General features: G+C 40.0%; 2 protein-coding genes across 2 annotated transcripts in view; both read left to right on the top strand.

The window, feature by feature from the left end:
- The first annotated feature begins 3254 nt into the window (after positions 1 to 3254).
- LOC104152564 (collagen alpha-6(VI) chain-like) overlaps positions 3255 to 24709 on the top strand; it is a 58184-nt gene continuing 36729 nt past the window's right edge. Inside the window, 12 exon segments of the mRNA XM_068933392.1 lie at positions 3255 to 3289; positions 5059 to 5144; positions 7195 to 7785; positions 9274 to 9870; positions 10549 to 11172; positions 12289 to 12840; positions 13688 to 14236; positions 14677 to 15261; positions 17286 to 17861; positions 21275 to 21624; positions 22860 to 22938; positions 24492 to 24637. Coding sequence (XP_068789493.1) covers positions 3255 to 3289; positions 5059 to 5144; positions 7195 to 7785; positions 9274 to 9870; positions 10549 to 11172; positions 12289 to 12840; positions 13688 to 14236; positions 14677 to 15261; positions 17286 to 17861; positions 21275 to 21624; positions 22860 to 22938; positions 24492 to 24637 — 4770 coding nt within the window.
- Positions 5770 to 6786, top strand: LOC138066227 (collagen alpha-1(XII) chain-like). Its single transcript, XM_068933854.1, has 2 exons — positions 5770 to 5778; positions 6136 to 6786. The coding sequence occupies exons 1-2, from the start codon at positions 5770 to 5772 to the stop codon at positions 6784 to 6786; spliced, it is 660 nt and encodes a 219-aa protein (XP_068789955.1).

Below are 24709 nucleotides of genomic sequence, written 5' to 3' on the forward strand. Positions count from 1 at the left end.
GGGAGGCATAAGCACCAGGCATGAATGTTGTCGAGGCTTTACTTTGACTGTTTTTGGGGACAGGGAAACCCCACCCTAAGACATTTCAAAAAACCCTTTCAGAGCAAGAACATGGCTTGATGTGGTGCTACCTGGGTATGATGTTTCGCTGTTGCCTGTGGATAAAACATGCACTACAACAGAAGCTTCTTTTATTCATTGCTTTTTGTTATTTATAAAATCTAGGGTAGCACTGCATACTGTTACCTTAGGAGCTTAGAACTGAACCACGTGCTAAGATGTTAGACCAGCTGTAACCTTTCCACTCTATTTTCTTTGCAGAGCCAAGATATAATTTAAAAACAAGCATAATAAAACATTCGGCATTTGGTCATCAACATTTTATATATATAACGTAATGTTTATATATAAAACTAATATCAGCATTTTGGTCATTGCAGATACTTGGCTTGCTTTTACAGTAGAACATAAATGATGTTTAGAATATGATAAGCAATCAAATTGGCTAGGTTCAAAAGAGATGGGAAGAATTTATAGATGCTATGTTCTCCACCCATATGCAATCTCTGCCTCAGGAAGCCTTTAAACCAGTGTGTGGGAAGGGAGAAAGTCCCTCCATCCTTGCTGTTCTTTTTATACTCTTTCCTTAGGCTAATGGCCACTGTCAGAGACAAGGGGGTGGGCGAGATGGACCTTTGTTCTGATCACTAAGACTTTTCTTTTGAGTCGGTAGGGGTAAACAGCGGTTCGTCCAAGAAATGTGACAGAAATAAAGAGAAGGAATCTGCATGCATGCGTAGATAGCCTCCCTCCCCCCCACCTTAAAAATGTTTCACCCTGGAAATTTGAAAAGATTAATGTGTAAATTAACTTGTTATCCTGTAGCCATAGCTTGAATATTCTCCCCTTCTTTAAAGATTCAGTTTGAGATCCTTTCACAAGAAGAAGAATTTATCTGTGTCTGAGACTCTGGTTGTTTCTGAGAAGGCTACTGCTGGATTCTGATGAGCTTGCCTAAGAAAGCTGCTCGAAGGACAGGCTGGCTTATTCTTGGCTACCATCTGACTACTGCTGTGTATCTTCACATATATTTCCTTCTCTGTTTCTAGTATATTTAGGCAGTGTTCATGCCAACATTCTTACACACTGAACAATGTCAGAGGTGCATGCTTGGGAAATTTATGTTTAACTCAACTTGGAAATGGAATTCAAGATGTGTTGTCACATTCTCTTCAAAATACCAGAAGCCCTGAATGCTAAAAAAATATGCTGAGCCAGGATCCTGAGTTTGCCTAAGTTGTACTCGGTGTCAAACCCAGGATTGGAATACAAGAGATTCAAACTGCCTCTTTGTTCTGGTCCCAGTATCTGCCAGGATCAGCAACAGGTTCAAACCACAGCCTGAGACAGATCAATATTTGGATTACTCTTTACTCATAGCTTCAACAGTGCTCTGTGTAAAATTCTGGTTATAGCCAGGTGGTAGAGTATAAAGATAACAGCCATGACTCCTCTAGCCCAATACACCTCTAACATAGGCTGTATATTAAGAATAAGATAGCTGCAGTGGGTAGGTCTTTTCGGTCATTGAGCCACTCAGTGGCAGTTGAAGATAATATCCAAGTTATTTCACTTGACATGTAAAATGTAAGACCTCTTCCTTGAAGTAAAATCTAGGGATTAAGATAGATATTCTCATGAACATGTCAGCTCATTGCTCAGTAGCATTGAAAAAATAAATATTTGCTAGCTATTTCTGAGAAAGGGATGGGTAGTGAATCAGAGACCACTATCTTTCACCTGTATAAATTGCAGCTGGAAGACGACTGCTTCACATTGTGCTCAAAATCCTCAATTTTGAAAAGGTCAATTTAGAATAGTTTAGCTGTGAAAATGATTTCTAAATTCAGGACATATTCAAAGATCTTGTGGCTGTTTCCAGGATAGCTTACAATGAGTGGAAACTGCAAAAGCTTGCATTGCTGTCTGGCTCAAGAAAATGAGCCAGGTGATCTTCAATTTAGATGCTCACTAATAATTTCACAGGATGAACTGAAATATGCCTGTGCTGCAAAGTGAAACAACTTATCTTGACATCTGAGTTCCCCTTCCCCTCCATAAACATTCCTTGTTTTCTTTTTCCATTCTCCTTTTGGATTTTTTTCGCCATTTTATTTCCTCTTGCCTATTAAATTGCAGGTATTGATTTCTTTTCTTTTGATGTGGAATGCTTTATAGCATCAGAAAAGCCAAAGGGAAACAAAAACATGTAACTGTTCCATTGAGCTCAGCTTTGAGCAGCTGTTGTACTAGTAGGAGCAGAAATAAACTGTTTCTCTTTCTAAAGAGACTAAGGTTAATAGGTTTATTATAAGCTGCGTTGTTTTTTACTGCTGGTCTTTCTTCAGATCTGGCTATTGTCATTAATTCTGAGCCACTAATCTGCCACATCTCTGCTTGTATGTTTCATAGATAGCCAACAGTGTACTTATTTGAACATTGCTGAAAGGAGAAATTGGATACTGGTGAGAATATGACTGCCTATGAAAATATTCTTTGCCTTTCTTTTTATGCACTCCAATGCATATCTGTATGTGAGTTGTGGTATACATTACACTTTTCTGACTTTAGTTAATCTGCAGGTGAATTTTTTTTTTAATTTTCTGCACTGTATAAAACTATACTAAGACTAAAGCATTATGTGCAATGATAATCATTTCAACTCCATTTTCTCTTCAGACCTATCCTCAATATATTAAGGTCATTTGTCTAAAAGTCTTAGCTTGCTTGCAGCCTCTTTGTTGACAGCACAGTGTTCCACCATCAGTTGTAATTCTAAGAGATAGCCGGCAGATAGTAGCAAAACATTGAGAATACCTGCAGTATATAATGACAGTGTCTGCAAGTGACAGGCCAAGACTTCTTCCTCAATTTTATGTAAGATAGTAAATTCCCAATTGTGAGGTTTGGTTCAGTCTTGATATCCATGCTGTTCCTTCTCCATCATCCATATCATACTTCATTAAGTAGTGGGCTGTAGCCTTTGCGTGATTTTGAGATGGTACCATCTGGATCATGTCTTGTGACCTAACAGGTTAGGGTCAGCAAAACTTGCAGCTGCTGATCTTGGCCATGGTCAGAGTTAGCTTGCTTCAATAATTTTTCTGCTCCAGCTGTGACTTTGCTCTTTCCTCCATGCCCAACTCCTCAGACTTCCTCCCTTTCATCTACCTGAGTAGCGCTCAGGAGAGTGAATGGCACTTTTTGAAGTTGGGGAGTCAGCTTCATGGTACCTAGCAGTCACCTTGGGTTTAAAAACAAAATAGGAGAAAGGAAAGAAAAATAGAGCATCTCCAACCAGCTCCTTAGCAGCACTCATGAGCATCAATTCCTTAAGGAATAATTTCAAAGCAACCCCTATTCTTGGGAGAACCAGTATCCCAGAACTCTGCACCATCCATTTTCACAGGATCCAGTTTTCATCTTTGCAAACTGCCAAGCAGCAGCCAAGCAGTATTCATAGTTTGTTCAAATGGTCTCAATCCTGCAATTGCCTCTAGGCTGTAATGGGAGAAGGCTAAGAATGAACTGAGCAGCCAGAAAATGATTTTCAGGGGACTAGTTACAGCACTTTGTTTAATAGCTTCTGCACTCGTCTGCTTACACTTGCGGAGCAAGAAGTTCTTATTTCATAAATACTATGTGGTTTAACCACATACTAGTGTGAAGCAGCAATATCTGTACTATATTACAGAGTATCCTGCACCACCACTTTGATGGAACTTTAAACATGTAAAGGCCACTTGATAAAGTCTGTCAAGTACCTCAGCTTTCATCTGGTGCCAAGAGTGATGTATTGTAAGTCTGGGCAAAGACATTTTAGTGGCAAAGCAGTACCCCTGAAAAAGGCGATGGGGGCTTGCACAGAATTTTGAGTGTATCACTAAAGTGTCTCAAATACTGCCCACAGAAAGCTTTGGACCATTCCTGCTCCATTGTGGGAAGCTGCCAAGAAGGAAAGAAAGGGCTTCAAGCTGTCCTCTTTGTAGAGTTTCTTTCTACAGTGCCCCTTGGGGTGAAAGGGCTTTAGTGCATAAAAGGGCTGGAACCCGAGCTGTGGAGGAACCTAAGTGTCAGGGGAAAATACTTCTTCCATCTATCCTGATTGCTGAATTTTACTTCACCCTCCTCAGTGACTGGTTACTCAGCCCTTCTCCCTAGCCTAGTTTCTCCAGAATCCCTGCTGCCAGTAGCTGTGTTCTGGAGGCCTAAGGAAGAGATTACATGTGATGCTGAACAGCAGTACCTCTGATATGCGCGTGCATTCTTGCATGCTCAGCCTCCAAGGCTGTGGCTCGTTATTTCTTTTTATTCTTTAAGCTGCTTAGTGTACATCTTCTATAATTCAAAAGTTTTTCCAAGCTATATCGTTCTCCATTGTTTAGACTGCCTATGCTTAATATGTTGCTAAATTTTGTACTTTCTTGCTGAGAGAGAGATTTTCATTCCCATTTCCATTAGCATTGGTTTGTGGCACTGTAATATGACAGATGTCTTCGCTGTTGGCCAGCTGGCATATTTCATTTCTAAAGCAATACCTGTTCTTATAATCTGTGCCTATTTCATATAGGTGCCATCACCAAAGATTTCTTTTAAATAGATGGGTGTGTGGGGAGATTCAAGGCTAGAGGGGAACTTCAGAATCATAGCACCCGTTAATCTTACATTGTGAACAGCTTACTTTCAATTGAATTTTTGATCGTGGTAAGTAGAGCTTTATTAATCAGTGAGAACAGTGCATGATTGTGTGAGAGCAGAGCAGTGAGCAGTTCCCTTTGGGTATATCCTGTATATCAGTGTTAAACTAATGACTTCATGGTCAAAACCTGTCTATTACATGCTGAGGGAGGAAAATATGAATTTAAAGTTTTATGTTAAATTGTATGCAACTAGAAAACACCCATGATTAAAATGAGCTTACTGGTTTGCCCCACAATTAAAAAGTTCCGTCTGAGAAAGTTATACTCTATTTCTCATTGGCTTTTTTTCTTTTTCTAGGGATATTCTCAAAATGGATGACTGGAAACCACTTCTTATTCTTCTCTTTGTAACCACCTGCTGCTCTATAGATGCACAGCAGACTGGTAATCCACTAAAGAAATGGCTCTTTTTCACACTAAAATCAATAGCAAAATTCCTTTTTTCCCATTTCTACCTAATACAAGAGAGATGAAAAGCTGGTAACAGTTTATTCTTTGGATAATTAAGGATGCTATGATATGTTTTTAGGAAGCATATATTTAGAATAGAAGAGGTGTCCTAAAACCAGCAAAATTAAGTGGAACAGCTCATTAAAGTTCTTTTTGTTGTTCATGCAGGCTGATGTTCTGTATTTTCAAAAACAGTGGAAAACTCTTAATTACAAACTTCATATTGCCCTCTCTAAAAATTTTGCAGCCCAAATCAGGTGTTATTTGTTAATTGCAAGACTGCCAAGTGCAAGGTATGTTACAGGGCTCATCACTTTCATTTTGGTAGTCGGTTTTGGAGAAGGTGCTTGACGAAGTATTCTGTCAAGTTGCAGTACGTTTCCTGCGTGTCTGTCAGTTTGGGGGAAACTGTGACCATTTCACCCTTGTTCAAGTAGTGTTGTATACCTTTGAGAGGCGTGAAAACGTGAGCCCAGTGTTTGCTACAAGCAAATGTGCTTAGTCCTCCTGTTCAAGCCAGTGTGATTTTTCCAAGCTAATAAACACTTATTAATAACGTATGCCTGCAGTATGGGGCTCAAAGTGCACATGAGTAACTTTTCCTTTGAGCTTACTTGACAGCAGGTCAACACATTCTTATGGCCGTATTTAGATACAGAAGTGAGTAGAGCAATTACTGCATGCATTCACTGCATACTAGTTCTTATGAGAAGGCTGTGTGTGGAAATTGTTTTGGTGTGAATTCAGTCTCGTGCCTAAGAATGGAGTTGCAAATGGACATAGTCTCAGACCCTCTGTATGATGAACGGGGGAAAAGGATGAACTAAGGAATGCTGAGTTTACCAGGCTAGATAGGATTTTCTGTAAAAGGCTGATAGATCTTGAATTCTGAAAAACAAACAGGAAGTGAAATTACCCTTTTCAGGAAACAGGAAAGTTAAAGAATGTTTCTTCAGTCTGCAGGGAAGATTCCATGGCAGATATCATCTTCCTCATAGATGGATCCTGGAGTGTAGGGACAAAGAACTTCAAGATCATGCAAGACTTCTTGTACTCAGTGGTCAATGGCCTTGATATTGGGGAAGACAAAATCCGCGTTGGTATGATTCAGTACAGTGATGTGCCACATACTGAGTTCTTGCTGAATACTTACTATAACAAGAAAGATATCTTACAGAAGATACAGAAATTGCAATACAAAGGAGGGAGTTCCAAAACCGGGCAGAGCCTCCAGTTTATGCTAGATAATCACTTTATAGTAAGTGCAGGCGGCCGAAAGAAAGAAGGGGTTCCTCAAATTGCTGTGGTGATAATGGATGGACAGGCTCAAGATAATACTCAAAAACCAGCCACAGCAATCAAAGATGCAGGAATCACATTGTATGCCATAGGCATTAAAGATGCTGCTTTGTCTGAGCTTCAGGAAATAGCTGGTGAGCCAGCTGATAAGCATGTCTATAAAGTGGAAGATTTTACTGCTCTGCAGGAACTCTCTCACGATATTCTACAGGCGCTTTGTACTGCGGTAGAGGAGGTAGCTGAACCAGTCACCCAGGTTGCCCATGGTATGTCCTGAAAGAACTCTTTTTTTCTTACTTTTTTATTTTTGCTATTCATAGGCAGACTACATGGAATTACAGTATGTTGCCAAGATATGGACTTTAACTTTGTGTGTATTTGATATATTTTTCACTAGCTTTCAGTAATATCACCTAATAACTGGGATAAGCTCTGACTACCTGTTTGCCTTCAAAATATTCATGATAATGGGGTGGAGGGGAAGGTGAGGGGAGGAAGGGAAAAGCAGACTCACAACACAGTTTTAATTTATTTCATGAATAATAACTTGCAAAATTCAATTTGAAAACTATTTTGATGTTAGTTGACAAAGGGCAGTCAGTTCATCTTTGCTGATTTAAAAAAAAAAAAAGCTGGAGAAGAAACAATTTATAGTAATTCATTCTTTTATGTTATCTTTCTTGAGCAGCTTGCAGAAAAGCCACTTTGGCAGACATTGTCTTTCTAGTGGATACATCAGCAAGCATTGGCCAGGAAAACTTTCAGAAGGTGAAGAAATTCCTCTCCACTTTGGTTTCAAGCCTTGACATTGGCCTTGATGCAGTCCGAGTTGGGCTGGCACAGTACAGTGATGAGACTTACCAAGAGTTCTTTCTGAATCAATATTCACTGAAAAGTGACGTTCTGAAGCAGATTGAGGATTTGCCATATAGGAGGGGAGAAACTTACACAGGTGCAGCTCTGGATTTTGTCAGCACCGTGTATTTCACTGAATCTGCTGGTAGCAGAGCTAAGGGTTACATCCCACAGGTAGCCGTTCTAATCACCAATGGAGAATCCAGTGATGAAGTCGAAGAGCCTGCCAGGAAACTGAGAGACAGAGACATCTCTATCTATGTGGTTGCAATTGGTGTCCAGAATAAAGCTGAGATGAAGCAAATAGCCAGCAAACCTTTTAATAAATTTCTGTATAGCATTGGTAATTTTGATGATCTTCAAGACCTCTCCACAAAACTTTTGGGAAACGTCTGCTTTGCAGTTAAAAGCCAAATAGAAGGTAAGAAGTCTTCCTTATACTGGTGCTGTTTCAGCTGTTTGTACTGTGTAATTGTAAAAACAAGGTGCAGAAAAGTGATCCTGATTTTGGGGTGGCTTACACCAGTGTTTCCATCATGTAACTCCACTGGAAACACTAGGGCTAATTTTGAGGTAGGCCCCAGTTCAGGATGAGACCCCCATTCTTTTTAGCACGTGTTTAATTGTCTGTGCTGAAGTCAGTGAGATTTAATTGTTAAAACATGAAGATAAGCTTATGGTTGGTGCTTTCTGTGATCAGAGCCTTAGGCTACTGTAAAGAAAAACAGGGTCAGACTCACAGAATCTGTGAAGTATATTCACTTCCATCTCATTAGAGCTAGTTGAGCCTCTTTCTAGAAAACATTTTGTTTTCTTGTGATGTCACCTGACAGTTTAACAGAAAATTATTTCTTAATCAAGCTGTTTTTGATAACTCTTTTAATTCTTCCAAAAACCCAGTTCTGGAGTGATGACATTTCCCTCATATTCTAGGAGGAGCCAAAATTAAAGGGAAGCCATATTTTCTGATCCTGTCAATACATTTACTGAGCAGCACAATTCACAGAAAGTGTATTTAATGAGGTTTGGTGGCAAAATTAAAATCAAGGCAAAAAATGTGGGTTTAAAAACAATTATAAATGTTTAAAATATAAGGTAACTATGTTTAAAAATTAAATGTTTTTTTTCTGATTTTTGCAGTGGTCAGGCTTCCCCACAAGTTTCTCAAGTGGATGATAAGAAAAGGATAGATTAGAGGTTAGAGACTATGCTGGTAGACACTTGACCTTAATCCCCTTCTTCACCATAAACTGTGCTACATTGAAGGATGCATTTAGGCCCAGTTTTGTTTGCCGTGCATCTGAATTGACCTTTGGAAATGCATCTCTCTTTCCTTTGACTGTAGGAGAAGCTAGAATCACTTTGCTCATGTTATACTTCCTCCAGTATTTTCAAAAGGACTAGCTGCTCGTTGAAACAACTTTTCATGGGGTTGTTATGAGGACGAATATATTCTGAAGTGCTTAGATAGATCCAGTTCTTAGTTGCAAACTAGATTCCAGTGGGTGATGTAGCAGACCTTGTTTAGTGAAATATCAAAAAAAGGGGATGATAAAGCATGCAATCACATTCCCATAGTCACAAGTAGAAGATTAGGTGGGAGGAAGATGAAACTCTTTAAACAGTGTCAGATGTAGAGTTTCTCTGAATTTTTTTCTTAGGACATTTTTTGTAGAGTTAATTTCACTAGAGTTCTCTGTTTAATTTGGTAAGACATAAACTTATAGCAATTGTGTTGCATGTTTAATGGTATACCATAGACTTAAAACAGATTTCTGAGCTTAAAATTGTGGAGAGCAGTAAAATATTTGCAATTGCATTTTAGCTTGTATTCAAAGCCAGATCTGAGTATAGCTTGACAGTGTTCCTTTCTGTGACTCATTTATCATGTTTTTTCCCCTCTCTGCAGCATTTGCAAAAAAATATGCTGATGTTATTTTCCTTGTTGACTCTGAGAATATGACGCCTTCAACTTTTGAGGAAGTGAAACATTTAATCTCCCAGACAGTCAGCCATCTAGATGTTGGGCTTAACAAGTACAGCATTGGCCTAGCCCAGTTTAGTGGGATAGGACACACTGAGTTTTTGCTGAACACGTATGAAAATAAAGAAGAGGTACTTGACCACATTCAGCATAGTGTTGCATTTTCTGGAGGCTCCTCGAGGACTGGAAGTGCCCTGGAGTTCTTGCAGGAAACCTTTTTCATGGATGGTGCTGGAAGCCGACTCAGTGAAGGCACTCCACAAGTTGTAGTGGTCATCACACCCTCCGGATCCAGAGACAGTATCACGGCAGCAGCTTGGGCGTTAGAAGAGATGGGGGTAAAAGTTGTCTCAGTTGATGTTGGAAACTCTGATAGGGAAGAAGCAAAGGTGAGAGTTCCCTCCAGCATGGCTTACCAGATTTATGAAGGAGAAAGTATTGATCTCGTGCGGCAAAACATTGTCAGTGATATGGAAACCTCCATTCAGAAGCTTTATGACCTCGATGCAAGTGTGCCAGCAGGTATGGTGTATAACCAGAGAAAAAACAGCAGCCTGAGTAACTTGTAACCCAGCAGTCATCTAGACCAACTTCTCAGGTAGCGGTGAGGGAAGAGCAGAGTGAAAACAGTTGATGATTGTGTTTTACAGAGTTGTTGGATTGGCAACATGTTTACCTACCTTTTGCTGTCTTGAGGCAGTACTTGCCCATTCACAGTTCGTAGCATTTCGCTGGTTTAACCGAGAGGAACGGGACTGTGCTTTTGGGGGGTTGGCTATATTGAAATTGCCTGTTCTGGCTGAGGCAACAATTTTGCCTAAATTTTGTTTCTATAAAATGGCTATAGGAGAGTTTGTATTTAACCACAGAACAGCTTCCCAAATGTGCTGGGGTGTTTTGATTAGCAGTCCCTCTGCAGTAGAGGAAGAATAGGTATTTGTCTTGCAGAATTCCTTGTAGTGTGGACAAGAAGGGATTTAAGATGTAGTGTTTATTTCAGGGCTGTCTTTTACCATGAAAATAAATATATATATATATCTTAGCTCTTAAGCCTGATAGGCATTTAGATTTGGTGTTTTATTGTAGCACCATCTTGCATATCATCCTTTTTTTAAACAACCTACTCCAGCTGTACACACCAATTATCCCACAGTGTGATCTACATTAATCTTGTCTTCCTTTTACTTACTTTGCTTTTAGTGTGTTCCAGTGCGACTATTGCAGATATTGTGTTTCTTGTGGAGGAATCCAGCAAAATTGGGGCAAAAAACTTCCATCTCATTAGGGCTTTTCTGTTAAAAATTGTTAATGCCCTGGATATTGGCCCAGACAATGTAAGAGTTGGATTAGTACTATACAGTAATGAACCAAGGCTAGAGTTCAGCCTGAACACATTCAAGGACAAATCAGAAATCCTGAACTATCTGAAGAACTTACCATATCAAGGCGGGCAAACATACACTGGAGTAGCTATTGAATTCCTGAGGAAGAAGGTTTTTACTCAAGAAGCAGGTAGCAGGGAAAAACAAGGAGTGCAGCAAATCGCTGTTGTTATCACTAATGGCCAATCCTTGGATGATTACACTGAACCAGCATCTAAACTAAGGCGTAAAGGTGTTACTGTCTATGCTGTGGGCATCCAGAATATCACAGAGAATAGCAAGCTCGATAAAATTGCAACTTATCCCCCAAGGAAGCACGTCTTCAGCCTGAAGTTTTTTCTACAGCTGTCAAATATTGGATGGAAAATAAAAAAACGACTTTGTAATGAGATTGTGACAAAAACTTTTGTAGTCCCATTACAATTGCGGAGTCTGAAAGAAGGTAAGTAGTACATATATAATTTCCATTTAAATATGTTGTGCTGCCAGGCTTGATGTGGGCATATGCACCATCTGCACGTAATGCAGAGGAAAATAAGATACAGAAAGGTTTTAGTGAGGTTTATAGAATTCTAGTGGGAATGGACATCCTTAGCCTCCAGGTAAGATCTGCCCTACTTGGAACCATCCCCTGTATATTCCTGTGCTGTTAGGGACAGGCATGCCAGGAGGCCTTTGACCCTTCCACTTGAGCAAATTCCAAGTCTCCCTCATATTCAGGTCCTTGAATTTTTCAGGTTAATTTACCATACTAATTCCCAAAGCTTAATAGCATTTGTTCTTTGAAATCCTGTAAATGAATGTACCTCTACATCTTCCATTAAAATTAAATGGGATCATTTCTCAGTTACTTGAATCTGGGCTATTTTCTGTGACACCTCTTTGAACTTACCAAAATGATGTCCTGGCTGACAATGCCTCCAAGTTTTGTGACCAGTGAAGTACATTGTAATCTGCCACCTCCAGGAATAGCTGAGCCATGCCATTATTAATAGTTTGCTCTGGGCAGCTAGTCTTGTAATGATATAAATCCTAGTGATATTTGCTCACAACTACATTGTACCAAATCTATCCCTAAAAAGCCTATTTTACCATTCTTTCCAAAGTAGCTTGCTTTGTGTGTTTATTTTTCCCCTTCTTTTGTCTGTATACACTGTCACATTGTTACTGTACCCTACCATGTTTACTTTTATTTCTGTTTTTCTCACAAGATTCATACCGTTTAATACCTGTAATGCAATCCTGATTGCTATCCCACCATGCTTGTTATCTTTTTGTTATCCAGTGCCAGCAACAATAGATTTCATTCTTCCATTTTATCTGGATGCATTTTATTGGTATAGAGAAGTTTGATCATCTCTAATCCAATCTCTTGAACACCCAAGATTTTAGAAGCTTTTAAACTGAAGAGCTTTTCCCAAGCGTATTATTACTTTTGAAGTTTAGTGACTTATTTTGGAGATTGGAATGTAATTAAGTAAATTTCTCACACAGTAATTTTCTGGAAGTGTGAAAAATTCTGTAACTTTTTTCTTTTTTCTTTTTTCTTACTAATTAGGTTGTGTAGACACAGAGGAAGCTGACATTTATTTCTTGATTGATGGCTCTGGCAGCATATATCCATCTGATTTCGAGGACATGAAAACATTCATGAATGAGATGATCAGGATGTTTCAAGTTGGTGCCAGCAGTGTTCGCTTTGGCGTGGTTCAGTATTCAGACGAGCCGAGGACAGAGTTCATGATTGGCCAGCATAACCAAATGACGAGGTTAACACAGGCAATTAGGAATATCAATCAAATAGGTGGAGGCACCCGAACTGGAAATGCTTTAAGGTCTATGAAGAGTCTATTCAGAATGGCTGCCAGGGAAAATGTTCCACAGATCCTTATAGTAATTACAGATGGAAAATCCCAAGATAAGGTGAATCAGGCAGCAAAAGAATTGAGGCAACAAGAAATTGTTATATATGCCATTGGTGTTAAGGAGGCTGTTCAAAAAGAGCTGGCAGAAATAGCAGAGACAAAAGACAGAATATTTTTTGTGAACAACTTTGATTCCCTGAAGCTTATTAAACATGACATTGTGCGAGATATCTGTTCAGCAAATGGTAAGAGCGTCTCCTCAGTACAGATGTATTTCTTCCAAGCGCCTAGTATTAGAATGTGCTCATACAGTTTTGGTTATACTGAAGAGAGTATTGCTACATAAACAGAAATAACTAGAAATTTGTGTGTGGGTGATCTCAGACTGCTGGGTCAAGTCTGTGTTGCCCTCTTTCAAGGTACAGTTTTCACCGATCACTGAACAAAAAGAAATGATACTAAATAACAGAAGTTGAAATTCTTAAAGTGCCCAACTGTGGAAATCTAAGTACTTACATTTTGGCATGTCCCAGTCCCATTTCATGAGAACAGATGTGAAACACAGTAATAACATCTGTCCTGAATTGCTTACAGTCTTAACAGTGGGATCCTTGTCATTCTAAACAGATGAGTAGTTTAAGCATTGCAAGACATTGCCCTTCACAGGGAGATAGATTCTGATTTTCAGTATTCAAGTCATGGAATGTTTTTCTGACATGTGCAGTGTATTCTTACCCAGTGATCATGTGCATCCCTTGCTGCACCACATACTGTCTTGGAGGAAGCTGGCCGTGTATCAAGTGGCAGAATTCGCTCTCTTGAAACACACTCACTGGTTCAACAGGGAGTCATGTACGATGAACAAAGACATTATCTCCAATAGTCTCCAGCCTTCATTTATATGTTAACTACTAAATTTGCTGTTTGCTCTCAGGATTTAATTCTTTTGGGCAGACCTGCTGAGGAGGACAAATCTGTCTGCCTGTTCTGTCGTTCGCTGTTTTTTTGGATGTTGATGCAACTAAGATGTTAAAAATGCAGGTGAGAAGGGATTTGTGGTATTAGCATATTCTTTTCTCCTTTATTTCTTAGTCTGCAAGAATATGAGAGCTGACATTGTTTTCCTGGTGGACAGCTCAGAGAGTATTCGTCCAGCTGAGTTTCAGAAGGTGAAGGATTTCATGCAGTCATTTGTGACCAAAGTGGACGTTGGGCTTGATAATGTTCGAATCGGCTTGCTGCAATTCAGCTCTGAAATGAGAGAAGAGTTCCAGCTTGACAGATATAACACCGTGACTGATCTGCAGAGAGCCATTCAGGAAGTGCAGCAAATTAAATCAGGAACACTTACTGGGAAAGCGCTGACCTTTGCTGCCTCTTACTTTGACCAGTCTAGGGGAGGGCGTCCTGAATTAAAACAGTACCTAATAGTGATCACTGATGGGGAATCCCAAGATCCAGTGAAAACCCCAGCCAGGGCCATACGGGACAAAGGTATCGCCATCTATGCCATTGACATGCTCCAGGCAAACAATTCCCAGCTTGTGGAGATCACTGGCACTCAAGACAAAGTATTCTTTGAGAATGACCTTAACTTCCTGGAAAAGCAGATTCTCTTTGAAATTTGCAATGTAGAAAGTTGTAAGTAATGGTGGTGACCCACTTTGTCTGTTCTCTTTAGATCCCTTTTGTCATTTTTCCTGTTAAGTCTTTACAAGGCAAGGTTTTGCTTTCCGTATTAATGATGGAATCTAGCATCTCTCTCTCTCCCTTTCTGTGATAATGCACAGTTACAGTGGGGTGAAATATGGTATCAGAACATGGGCCTGTTTTTTTTTTTTCTTTTTTTTTTTTTTGCAGGCTGTAATCTCATTCTTTTCCTCATGAACAGATAGGTAAATATTTTCCTTTTTTTCCTCTAGGAAAAACACCTAAGGATTTCTTTTTAGGTTTCTTCAGTGTCTCTGCGCTTTCTAGTTTCAGCTGGAACATGGGAGCAAAAATCCCTACACAGGAATGGGAGAAGGAGAGAGAGAATTATAACCTTGTTTCTTTGTTCCCTCTATTTCCACTCATAACAGTGTGCAAAAGGGCAGAAGTTGCCGATATCATGTTTGTAGTGCATGGATCATCTGGCATTACAGACCTGCAGTTCCAGAACGTGCAGCATCTCATGGAAGCAATAGTTAATGACTCAATGGTTGGAGTGGACAAAGTTCAGTTTGGTGTTTTGGTGTATAGCTCCAAGCAGGAGGTGCATTTCTCACTGAATTCATACTTCTCCAAGTCTCAGATCAGAGAAGCAATATTCAACTTGAAGCCTCTGCCAGGCCAGCCCTTCACAGCAAGGGCTTTGAGCTTTGCCAGGCAAAGATTTGGTATGAGCTATGGTGGACGTGCATCTTCTCTTGCTGTCTCCAGGATCCTCATTCTTATTACTGATGAACCAACTGTACCATCGGATAGAGTCAACCTTCCTGCAGCTGCAAGAGCTTTGAAGGATGATGGAATCGATTTAGTTGCTGTTGGAGTGAACACAGCAAGCAGAGCAGAGCTTCAAGAGGTTACTGGAGATCAAGAACGATTATTCTTTGCACAAAGCTATGATTCACTGGAAAACATACATGAAAATCTTATGCAGATAGTGTGTGAGAAATCTCAGCCAGGTAAAGGAGACTTTTGAACAGAACTAATATGTCTTTCTCTGCAGCTGATGCAGAATGTCCAAAACAAGAACAGTATTTAAAATATTCTGTGGAGACAATGGGAGGATGGGTGGAAAAGTTTAGAGACAGTTCCCTATTTGAAATGCAGAATGTGTCAAGATTTAATCCTAAAAGATGACTTCTAGTGATGTGTTGCCATCAGTTATTTCCAAGAGGTTGCTTATGCCAGTAAATGGAAGCAGATGTCATCTAAGTGGTCTTAACTATTTTTCCTCCATACATAGTAGAGATAGTTCCCTATGAATGCAGCCCTTTCCACTTCAGTGGGGACCTGGGTCCCCTGCTATACAGAGCTCCTCTTCAAGAGGGAGGGTTCTGTATCTCTGTGCCCTCTTCCATCCTTCTTATTTCTCTCCTTTTCTGTCCAGAAGACATGCAGTTTATAAAGTCAGTATCATAAGCTTATTGTTAAAGGTTCATTGGAGAGGAGATGACGTTCGTCCCCAGATAGAAAAATGTTATGGGATATAATCAACTGTTTTTTGATCTATAGACAGAAAAGGGATTGACGTTGCTGGATGTAATCTTCAAAGACAAAGATTTTCTCACTCCTTTCCACTCACTTCCCTTTTCTGAGATCTCTCCCTCAGTCACCCAGATAAACAGGATTCTGTGCAGTGATGCTGGTGCGTTTCCTGAAATGTTAGAATAGATAGGATATGTCATTCAGATGATACTCTGTTATATCTCAGCAAGGGGATGCTATAAAGTCAAAACTTTTGCTTCACTCTTTTTGAACGAAATATAAGAGACGTAAATTCTTGTGCTTCCAGGGTAAAGGCAGGCACCTTGTACTACCATGGCTCTGTAGGAAATAAAAACTTTCCTCTAGTTAGGCTGCACCAGAACTGTCTATTTGAAAGTTTTGTATGTTCTTAATGAAAACTCTTTTCTGTACTCTTTGTTGTGATTGCTCTGAGAGCTTCTTATAATTTCTAGAGTTTTGTCTGATTGTTGGGTGGACAATTTGTACTGTGTAAAAATTAAGCTCTGAGAGCTAAATTTTCAAGATACAGAGGTTCACCTGTGTTGAGAGAAATATATCACGATATCACTTAGGACTGCATATGTGAAACTGCAGTAAGAGCATCCAAAGCTGTAACCAATATGTGCAAAAACATTGTCTGCTGAAAATCCAAAGGGCCTTCACTTACTGAAAATGTGGCCCTCAGTGAGAAGAGCGTATAAAGTGAGTGATTCCCCCCTCTCCCCCGCCACGCGTCCCAGCATGTCTCTTATCAAGTACACTTTGGGCTTGGAGAAGGACCTGTTGTATTTGGAACTGCCATTTATCAAATCACCTACAACACCTGTAGAAAAATTTCCCTTCCTTAGTGTATTTGCTCTAAAAGATGGCTGCTCTTACATCCCTTTATTTTATTTTATTTTTTTTGCTGCACAACATATAGTATCAGGTTCTCTCTAGCAAAGAAACAATTTTTAGATCCAATGAACTATCACTCTGACAACTTGAATAGAGGCTGCCAGTTCAAATGTTGAGTAGCTCTGCTTCTGCAATGAAAATGATGGGTGAGAATTCCTTCAGCTTCAAGGGTGCTAACACACTATCTTCCTTCATAGTAGTCAAGCAGTTCAAGTGATGCTTGCTCATAGTGGTCCTTCAGGTAGCAAGAGGTTAGAGAGTGGTGAGTGGGGTAGTTAATGTGACTTCATTGGTAGGTAAAGTCTGACCTTCCTCAGCTGAGAGTTTGACTTCAGTCAAAAGCTCTGTCTTGTTGTGTCTCTCCTAGCCTTTTAGATGGTGCATGAAGAACTGATTTCTTTTGCAGGTTGATATTGCACAAAAGTAACATAAATGATGGGTTAGCCTTGAATGGCCTGTCTGTGAATAGCTAGCTCATGTGACTAAAGCTTTTCATGAAAGAGAACAAGGAAAAGGCTAAACTCTGCCAAGGCTACATCCTTCACTAATTTCTTTTTTTTTTTCCTGCTTTTTCCCTAAGTTTGCAGCAATCAAGTAGCAGATCTGGTATTCTTGATGGATGGGTCAGAAAGTATATCAAAAAGTAACTTTTCTATCATGAAGACGTTCATGAAGGAAATTGTGGACAGTTTTGTTATTTCAAAGGACAAAGTACATGTTGGGGTAGTCCAGTACAGCCAAGACCCCCAAAAAGAATTTTCTCTTAATGACTTCTATACTGACACCATCATAAAGGAACAGATCGACAGCATTGAGCAGTTGCAGTCCTCTACATTCACTGGCAAAGGGCTGAGGTTTGTCCGGAGCCTTTTTGAGCCTGCCAATGGAGGCCGCAATAACCAAGGAGTCTCACAGAACCTTGTTGTGATTACAGACGGGTACTCTGCTGACAAGGTGGAGGATGCAGCACTAGCTTTGAGGAGCGATGGGATACATATCTCTGCAGTTGGCATAGGGATTATAAATTCTTTTGAGCTGCTTCAAATAGCAGGTGATGAAAGGAGAGTGTACACAGTGGAGAACTTTGATGCATTGAAAGCTATCAAGAGGAATATTGTTGATGAGGTCTGTGAATCTGGAGATCCTCCTAGCCAGGGTAAGCAACATAAACTTTTTGTTGGGTACATAAGGATATGCATCTGTATGGCTACATACAGTCCCTGGTAAAGGTAGCTGAGCTAGCTTGGAAGCAATGCAACTGTTTTACCAAAGAGCTCTGCTCGGGTTACTGAGCTTGCAACTGTCTTGGCTTACACCTTAACTGAATGAAGAACCATTACACACTTTGCTATAGTAAATGGCTTCTGAGGTGAGACAGTACTTCACATCTAGCATTTGTGTCATAGCTCCTCAGTGTCTAAAAGTAACCAGAGCAGATGTGCCCTAGATATCCTAATCACAAAAGAGAAAATGGCCACTTTAGCAGCATTTTAAAAAAGACCTTCAAAAATTTAACTTTGAGTCATCTACAGCTGAATCTGATCCTATTGCTTCAGTGGGACTGTCAGCAGCAGCTGTTGACAAAACTTATTTCTAACAGAAAGACACTGCAGAGAGACTGTGTGAGAAAATCCAACCTTTGAAAGTTGGGAGGTGCTAACAAGGTGTGAACAGCAAATCCACAATAATGCTGAGAGCCTAGCAAAAGACTCTTTATATAGGAAACAGAATGTGGTATCTCTTACTACATCTTCCTGGTGGTAATAGCAGTTTGGTTGCTGTTCCAAGGATGCTCCATAGGCTGAGGCTCCCAAACCCAACGAAAATAAGGGATCAGATGTGCCTTTGACTAATGCAGTGACTTTTATCAGATGTTAGATGATATTGTATCTGAGTTTAGATCTGCACCATCTGACTTGGTGCTGGAGTATCAATTACATTGTCACGTGGGAAGGTTGGAGCAAGAAAAACACACACTCTGCTCTTTAAAATTCTAATGTACTCATCCCAGTTGTGTAGTAAAAGCTAATACTGTAATATGTTTGCAAACTTGCAAGAGAAACATGTAGTGAATGACAAATTGAAAAGCTGAGTTCTTCCTCTAGTGAAGGTGAGAATGACCTGCTGTGGGTAAGTGGATGGCATTGACTGGGGACAGCAGAAAGAGACAGTGCTGGAGCAGTGCTCTCTCTGTCCTTCCTACGTTTCCATTCTCATAGGGGTTGTGACTGTTCTTTAAACCTCTGTGTTGTGTTCCCTGTGCTTTCACTATATATGTAATTGTTTACATGTATTGGACACATGCTCTAAAACTGGTCCTACCCAGCTTTCCAGGTTTCATTCTCTTGCTGACCACCAACCTGCTGTCAGGAAGGCACACTGTGGCGATCACACTGCTTGCTGAAGGCTTTCTGTAACAATAAGCAAATCCTCCTCCAGTCACCCTCTTCTAAACTGTCACACCTTAAAAATTAAAAAGAACTGAGTTCCAGCTATGGAAGATGGACAGGGAAAAAAAAAAAAAAACCTTTGGTAGCAGTGAGAGGGGTCAGTTTAATAACATGGATCTGTGTGGGAGAACAGATGATTTAAAAAAAGAGGTTAGCTACACAAGGCAGATGTTTACTCCCGCAAACAAATGCAGATTATCTGCGGAGTACAGGATACCTTCAGGAGGGTGTCTTGCATGTCCTTTTACACAACATGACAGCACAAAAGTTAATGCTTTATTTCTGATTCGGTATCATTGCTGGTACGCTGGATGTTGGCAGGGGGAGTATGTTAAGAGCTAAGCAGTGTGCGTGATCAATTATCAGCACTAAACTGGTGAGTCCGTGACTGCCCTATGCACTCCCTCTGAACCACGTGGTTGAAAAGACTGAGATCTCAGAAAAAACTCATTGCAAAAACACGCTTTGTGTGTGCTAGGCATGAGCACATGCTGGAAGAAGAATCCTCTGAATTTAATCTTCATGGAAATACTTAATCAGAAACATCCATATACAAGTAGAATGGTACAAGTTCCTAAACTGATGGTGATCTTTCAATCACAGATGTTCTGTGAATTTGGAATTCAGATGTGCAACCTTATAGCCTGGCTAAGAGGCCTGACTGATATATATATATATATATATATATATATATATATATATATATATGTGTGTGTGTGTCTCTATTTGTATACACATATATATATGCGTATTTAGAAATGTATTTAACAATTTAGGGGAAGTTTTTTCATGTTGTTGCCTAAACGAACGAAAGCTGCATGGATTTCTAATACTGCTTTAAAGCTTAAGGCAAGTCAGATTTCCTAGCTGTGAAAACTCATTCACTATGACGTTTTGTATTTAAAGATGTTCATTCTGCTTAACAGCAGATCATGTTTTCTAGAGGGCAGTTTGTACTGCAGGTGGAAATACTGAATCATGATTATGGCCAAACACTCCGAGATGAAATCATACTCGGACTTATCTGAAGTGATAAATAGCTGAACACATGTTCACCTTTCCTGAACCTTTTCTCCCTGATTCTGTGGTGACTGAAGCAAATGGGAAAACCCAAACCAATTCCTCTTATTTTCTTTTCTAGGCTCTGTATGTGTGCTATCTCCATTCCATTCATTTATTGTATCTCCTTGGATTCCCCCACAAAGGGAGCTAGGAATAAGTGAGAGAAAAACAGAGAACTGGGATGAAGCTTACGTGGAAAAATGGTCAATAAGGACTAGCCCAAACTAGCAAACATGGGAAATAACACTCTCTTTAAAAAGTGTTCCAGAGCAAATGGGTGAAGACGGAACAAAATTAGAGAGTGCACTGTTTGAAGGATGAGATTGCAAGTCTGAGGCATGCAAAGACACAACAATGATTGATGATAATGCAGCTAGGGACACAGAATAAGCTTCAGCATAAAACATGAAGAATTGAGGTACAGAAGAAGCTAGTCAAGTAATTTAGTTGCTTGGCCAGGGCAACATGATCTAGGGGGGAAAAATAACCACATTGCAATATGTGCTCTTATTTTCAGCAGCTGTGCAAGCAGTTCCATAACTGCGGTAGCCCATACCTTACAGCAGCTGTTATTCACAGGGCATATAAGATGTTGCATTTTGCTCCTTTCTCTCAGGTTTGTTTCTTTGGCCTATTGCTTTATATTTACGTGCATCATCTGATTTTGTGACAAAGTGATGAAGCACAGCCAGCCAACAAGCTTTCCATTGCAATCGGAATATGTTTTGCACCTTCACAGCCGGTAGCAAAGCCCATAGAAGCATTTGCAAGATTAAGCCTTTGGTAAGGACTTAATCTGTTAGGCTGTTTTGCGGTGTGGGTATGTACGTGTGTCAAGTAATGAAGTTCATTCCTTAATAGCTGCAAGTGACATAGCCCCACTGAAAGTAGTGGACTGACAGCAATTTATATTTATGGAAAACTTGATTCTCTGATTCTGACTTCTGATTTTAAAACCATCATACCGAATTTTGTTTAAGTTCCATGGTTCTGACACAAGACAAGTTAATAAACAGCATTTGTTGATGTTTTCTGTTTTCCTCTGTTTTCTTCACAGACTGCAACATAGATCTTTCTATAGGAATTGATATTTCAGGGCGCATACGACCAGTATCCACACTGCTTCTGAAACAGAAATTACAAGCATTTCTCCCCAAGCTTTTACTCCAGATGAAATCACTGCCAAGTGTCAGTTGTAATGTTGGCTCTCCAGTCAACGTTAAGTTCAAGTTCCAAGTGCTGGTGTGGACCAACCAATTCATCTTTGACTCTGACTTGGAAGACTATAATGAAGAGATCATCCAGAAGTTCTTAGATGCACAGACCACTGTAGACACCTACCTTAATGCAAACATCTTACAAACCCTTTGGGAGAAGTTCTTTAGTGTGACCTCTGCTAAAGTGAAGGTAGATTAATGTGTGAATGTATGTGATTCTGTGTTGAAAAACTGGTGCAGTTTAAAGTTTGCTGACTTTAATACTGAGTATTCCAGGGAAAAAGGTAGGTCAGGAATTGGTGAATCTAATAAACTTTCATTCATTTTGCTGTAACTGCGTATGTCAGTTCCTATTCCCTGTGCATTCCTGCAGTGAGATGGTAACTAGAACATTTAAGTTAATACATATGATCACAAATATTCACACAGGAAACATTCTTACTTCTACCCTGGAATCTCTTTGCACTTTGCGTAGTGGAAACAGTTCTCTTTCAGAAATCCCAAATCCTGATTACCTGTCCTGAGTAGTGAGAGCTCTAAGCAGAAGTCACAGAAAATGTAACCCAAGAACTTTGTTTACAGAGGTTAATTTATGTAGCTGATTTATCAAATAATTTCAAATAACAAAGTCAAGTTCTGCCCAGGGATAACTGACAATCAGAAGAATGGGTATAGACATTGTTAAATCCATCCTTCTTGAGATTGCCAGAAAATCACCAAACCCAGGCCTACAATGTTTTTTCCATCAATCTGTGATGTATTTGCCTGTTCGTGGTCCAGTTCTCCACTGCGAACACAGAAGGTCAAGATTAATATCCTTATTAAGAGTGAGCTAAGCTGTATGCCTTAACAGGAAAATGACGACAGGGACTGGAACTGGGTGGTGCACAGTGTCTGTGTGGGAAGGAGCAAGGGGACCTCCTTCTCTACAGGGAGAGAAGACTGTACCCTGAGAGGATGGACTCCCCAGTATGACTCCAATGACCTGTCCAAATGGAGGCTGCAGAAGGGAAATTTTTTCCAGAAAGGGAAATTCTGCTTGCTCTAAATTCTCTTGCGCATTCACGTTTAAAAGAACTCCTGTGACATAAGAAAAATCTCTTCGGGGGATAAGTTACAGCAGAATTAGCCTTCAGCCTAGCACACTAGGAAAATGGCAGGTATAATATAACTAATAGCAATGCTAAGAACTGTGATCAGCAAGACAAATCCCTTAAACGGGGTGCTGTCAGGAAAAATATGATTGTTATGCGCTGTTCTGCTTGGTCCTCAGCACTTTTCCTGCCATGCATACCTAAGGACTACCGTGGTGTACTGTAATTTGAACTATCTCGTAGCCAGTTTTTGATGCAAATTTTAATTTTTATAGTGATCTCATTTTTAATCTCTTGACAAGTGATTCAATGTTACTCTCTTTACTGGCAGGTTCTGTTACTATTTTCCGATGGGCTGGATGATTCACTGGAAAATCTAAGAAAAGCAGTCAACTCCCTTCGCCTCAAAGGTATTGTTGCACAATATTGACACTCCAACCTCCTACTGCCCCACTGGTCAATGCATTGCTCCCCTGCTGCAACTTTTCCAAATACCATGACTCTCCACAGTCATGGCACTGCTCAGGAGTCACTGGGAGAACATTTGCTTCTCCATGTGAACCAGTGCTCGTGATGGCTCGTAAGTGTTGTCTCTTCCAGGTATTGATAAGGGGGTTTTCATCTTTAGTTATACTCTTGAGCTAATATTTTTTGTGTATTAAAAAAAGTCATCTGTCTTCATTTAACCTTGCAGTTCGTTATTTAAGTTGTAATTCTGATCTGTGTCAGAACCCTTGGCAACACTGACCTAAAGTGGAAATAAAACAGAGACTGACCCTAAGCTTAGGGCAGACAGAGGACTTAGGGCAGAGAGAGGGCTTCAGGAGGCAATGGGACTTCAAGTGAATTTCACTGCAGAAAATAACTCTTTCAGTAGAGGGCATCTTCCTTATATTGTGTTCCTCTGACTTGAATCTTTCTGATGCTTCTCCATCAAACAAAGGCTGTTTGTTAGAGCCCCTTTGGTCAGATCACGACATGGTACAAAATTCCCACTACCTAGAGTGCAGGTGGTGAAAAGAGTGGAAAGCAAGGAAAAAAGGTTTCCACCTAAGAGGAAAGGGGGCAGAGATCTCCTCATGAAGAGAAAGCAGCTGAGGAAGGGAAAAACTGACCTCACTTCCTAACATCTCAAACACCATTTGGCTATTTCCTTCTGTTCTGCTCTTAGGTTTCTGCATCAAACACGATTTCTTGGGCAGATAATTTACTTCACTGACAAATATAATATAATCTTTGGAAAGACCAAAGATTTAACTACATTAATCACTTTTCAAAATTTTGTTTTTAAAATGTATGTTGCAAAAATATAGTACAATTCACTTGTGAGCTAAAGTGGAATTGTGCCTTTATTTGTTGCCAGAAATGGTCGGATAAATGGAAATAGGAGGAACCCTGAAATCCATTTGTACAGATATGTAATTCAATAAGTAAAGGCAGACAGAAATCCTCTGAGGCTGACTCCCAACTGAGGAAATGTCTTAGGCCAAGTACAGAGCTCTGATTCCCATTTTTATCCCTTACTCATTTGCTTCTGGCATCATCTCCCAACCAGGTACAAGCCTGAGGGTGCAGAGAGCCTGGGATGATCCCAGCCTCTGGAATGCCTGCATCATCTGGGGCAACTCAGGACTGGCCCTCTCACTTGCAAGTACAGCACTAGAGGTTAGACCCATCTCTGGCTTCTGCAGGAAAAAAACAACAGTCTTGGCACTGAGGTTAGCTCTGAGGCCAAAGTGTCAGTATAGCCTAATAACTGGGAAAGAGAAGTTAATTGTAAAATTACTGGTCTGGATTTTTCTCTCATATGTTGTTTTCAGTGCCTTAATTTCATTCAGCATAGGAATGAAGCCATAAAATCTATTAGGAGTCTTTTGGAGACCTGCTTTCATTTCTAATCATTGTGTCGGTTAAATAATATAGTTCAAGCGTCCAGTAATTTAAATCTATGCTTATGTTGAAGGGCTTGATGCACTTTTAATAGTTGGTGTGGACAGTACACAGAACTTGACTGAACTTCGGGAAATAGAGTTTGGCAGAGGGTTTGGATACAGCGAACCTCTGAGTGTTGGATTTGCAGATATTGAAAGCATCTTGCAGAGAAACCTTGTAAGTCTTTGTAATATAAACAAAAGGAAAAAAGGCAGCCTTTGTTTTGTAATCTATTATTCATAAATGAGA

The sequence above is a fragment of the Struthio camelus genome, chromosome 2, assembly GCF_040807025.1.
Source record: "Struthio camelus isolate bStrCam1 chromosome 2, bStrCam1.hap1, whole genome shotgun sequence".
In the NCBI taxonomy this organism is placed as follows: domain Eukaryota; kingdom Metazoa; phylum Chordata; class Aves; order Struthioniformes; family Struthionidae; genus Struthio; species Struthio camelus.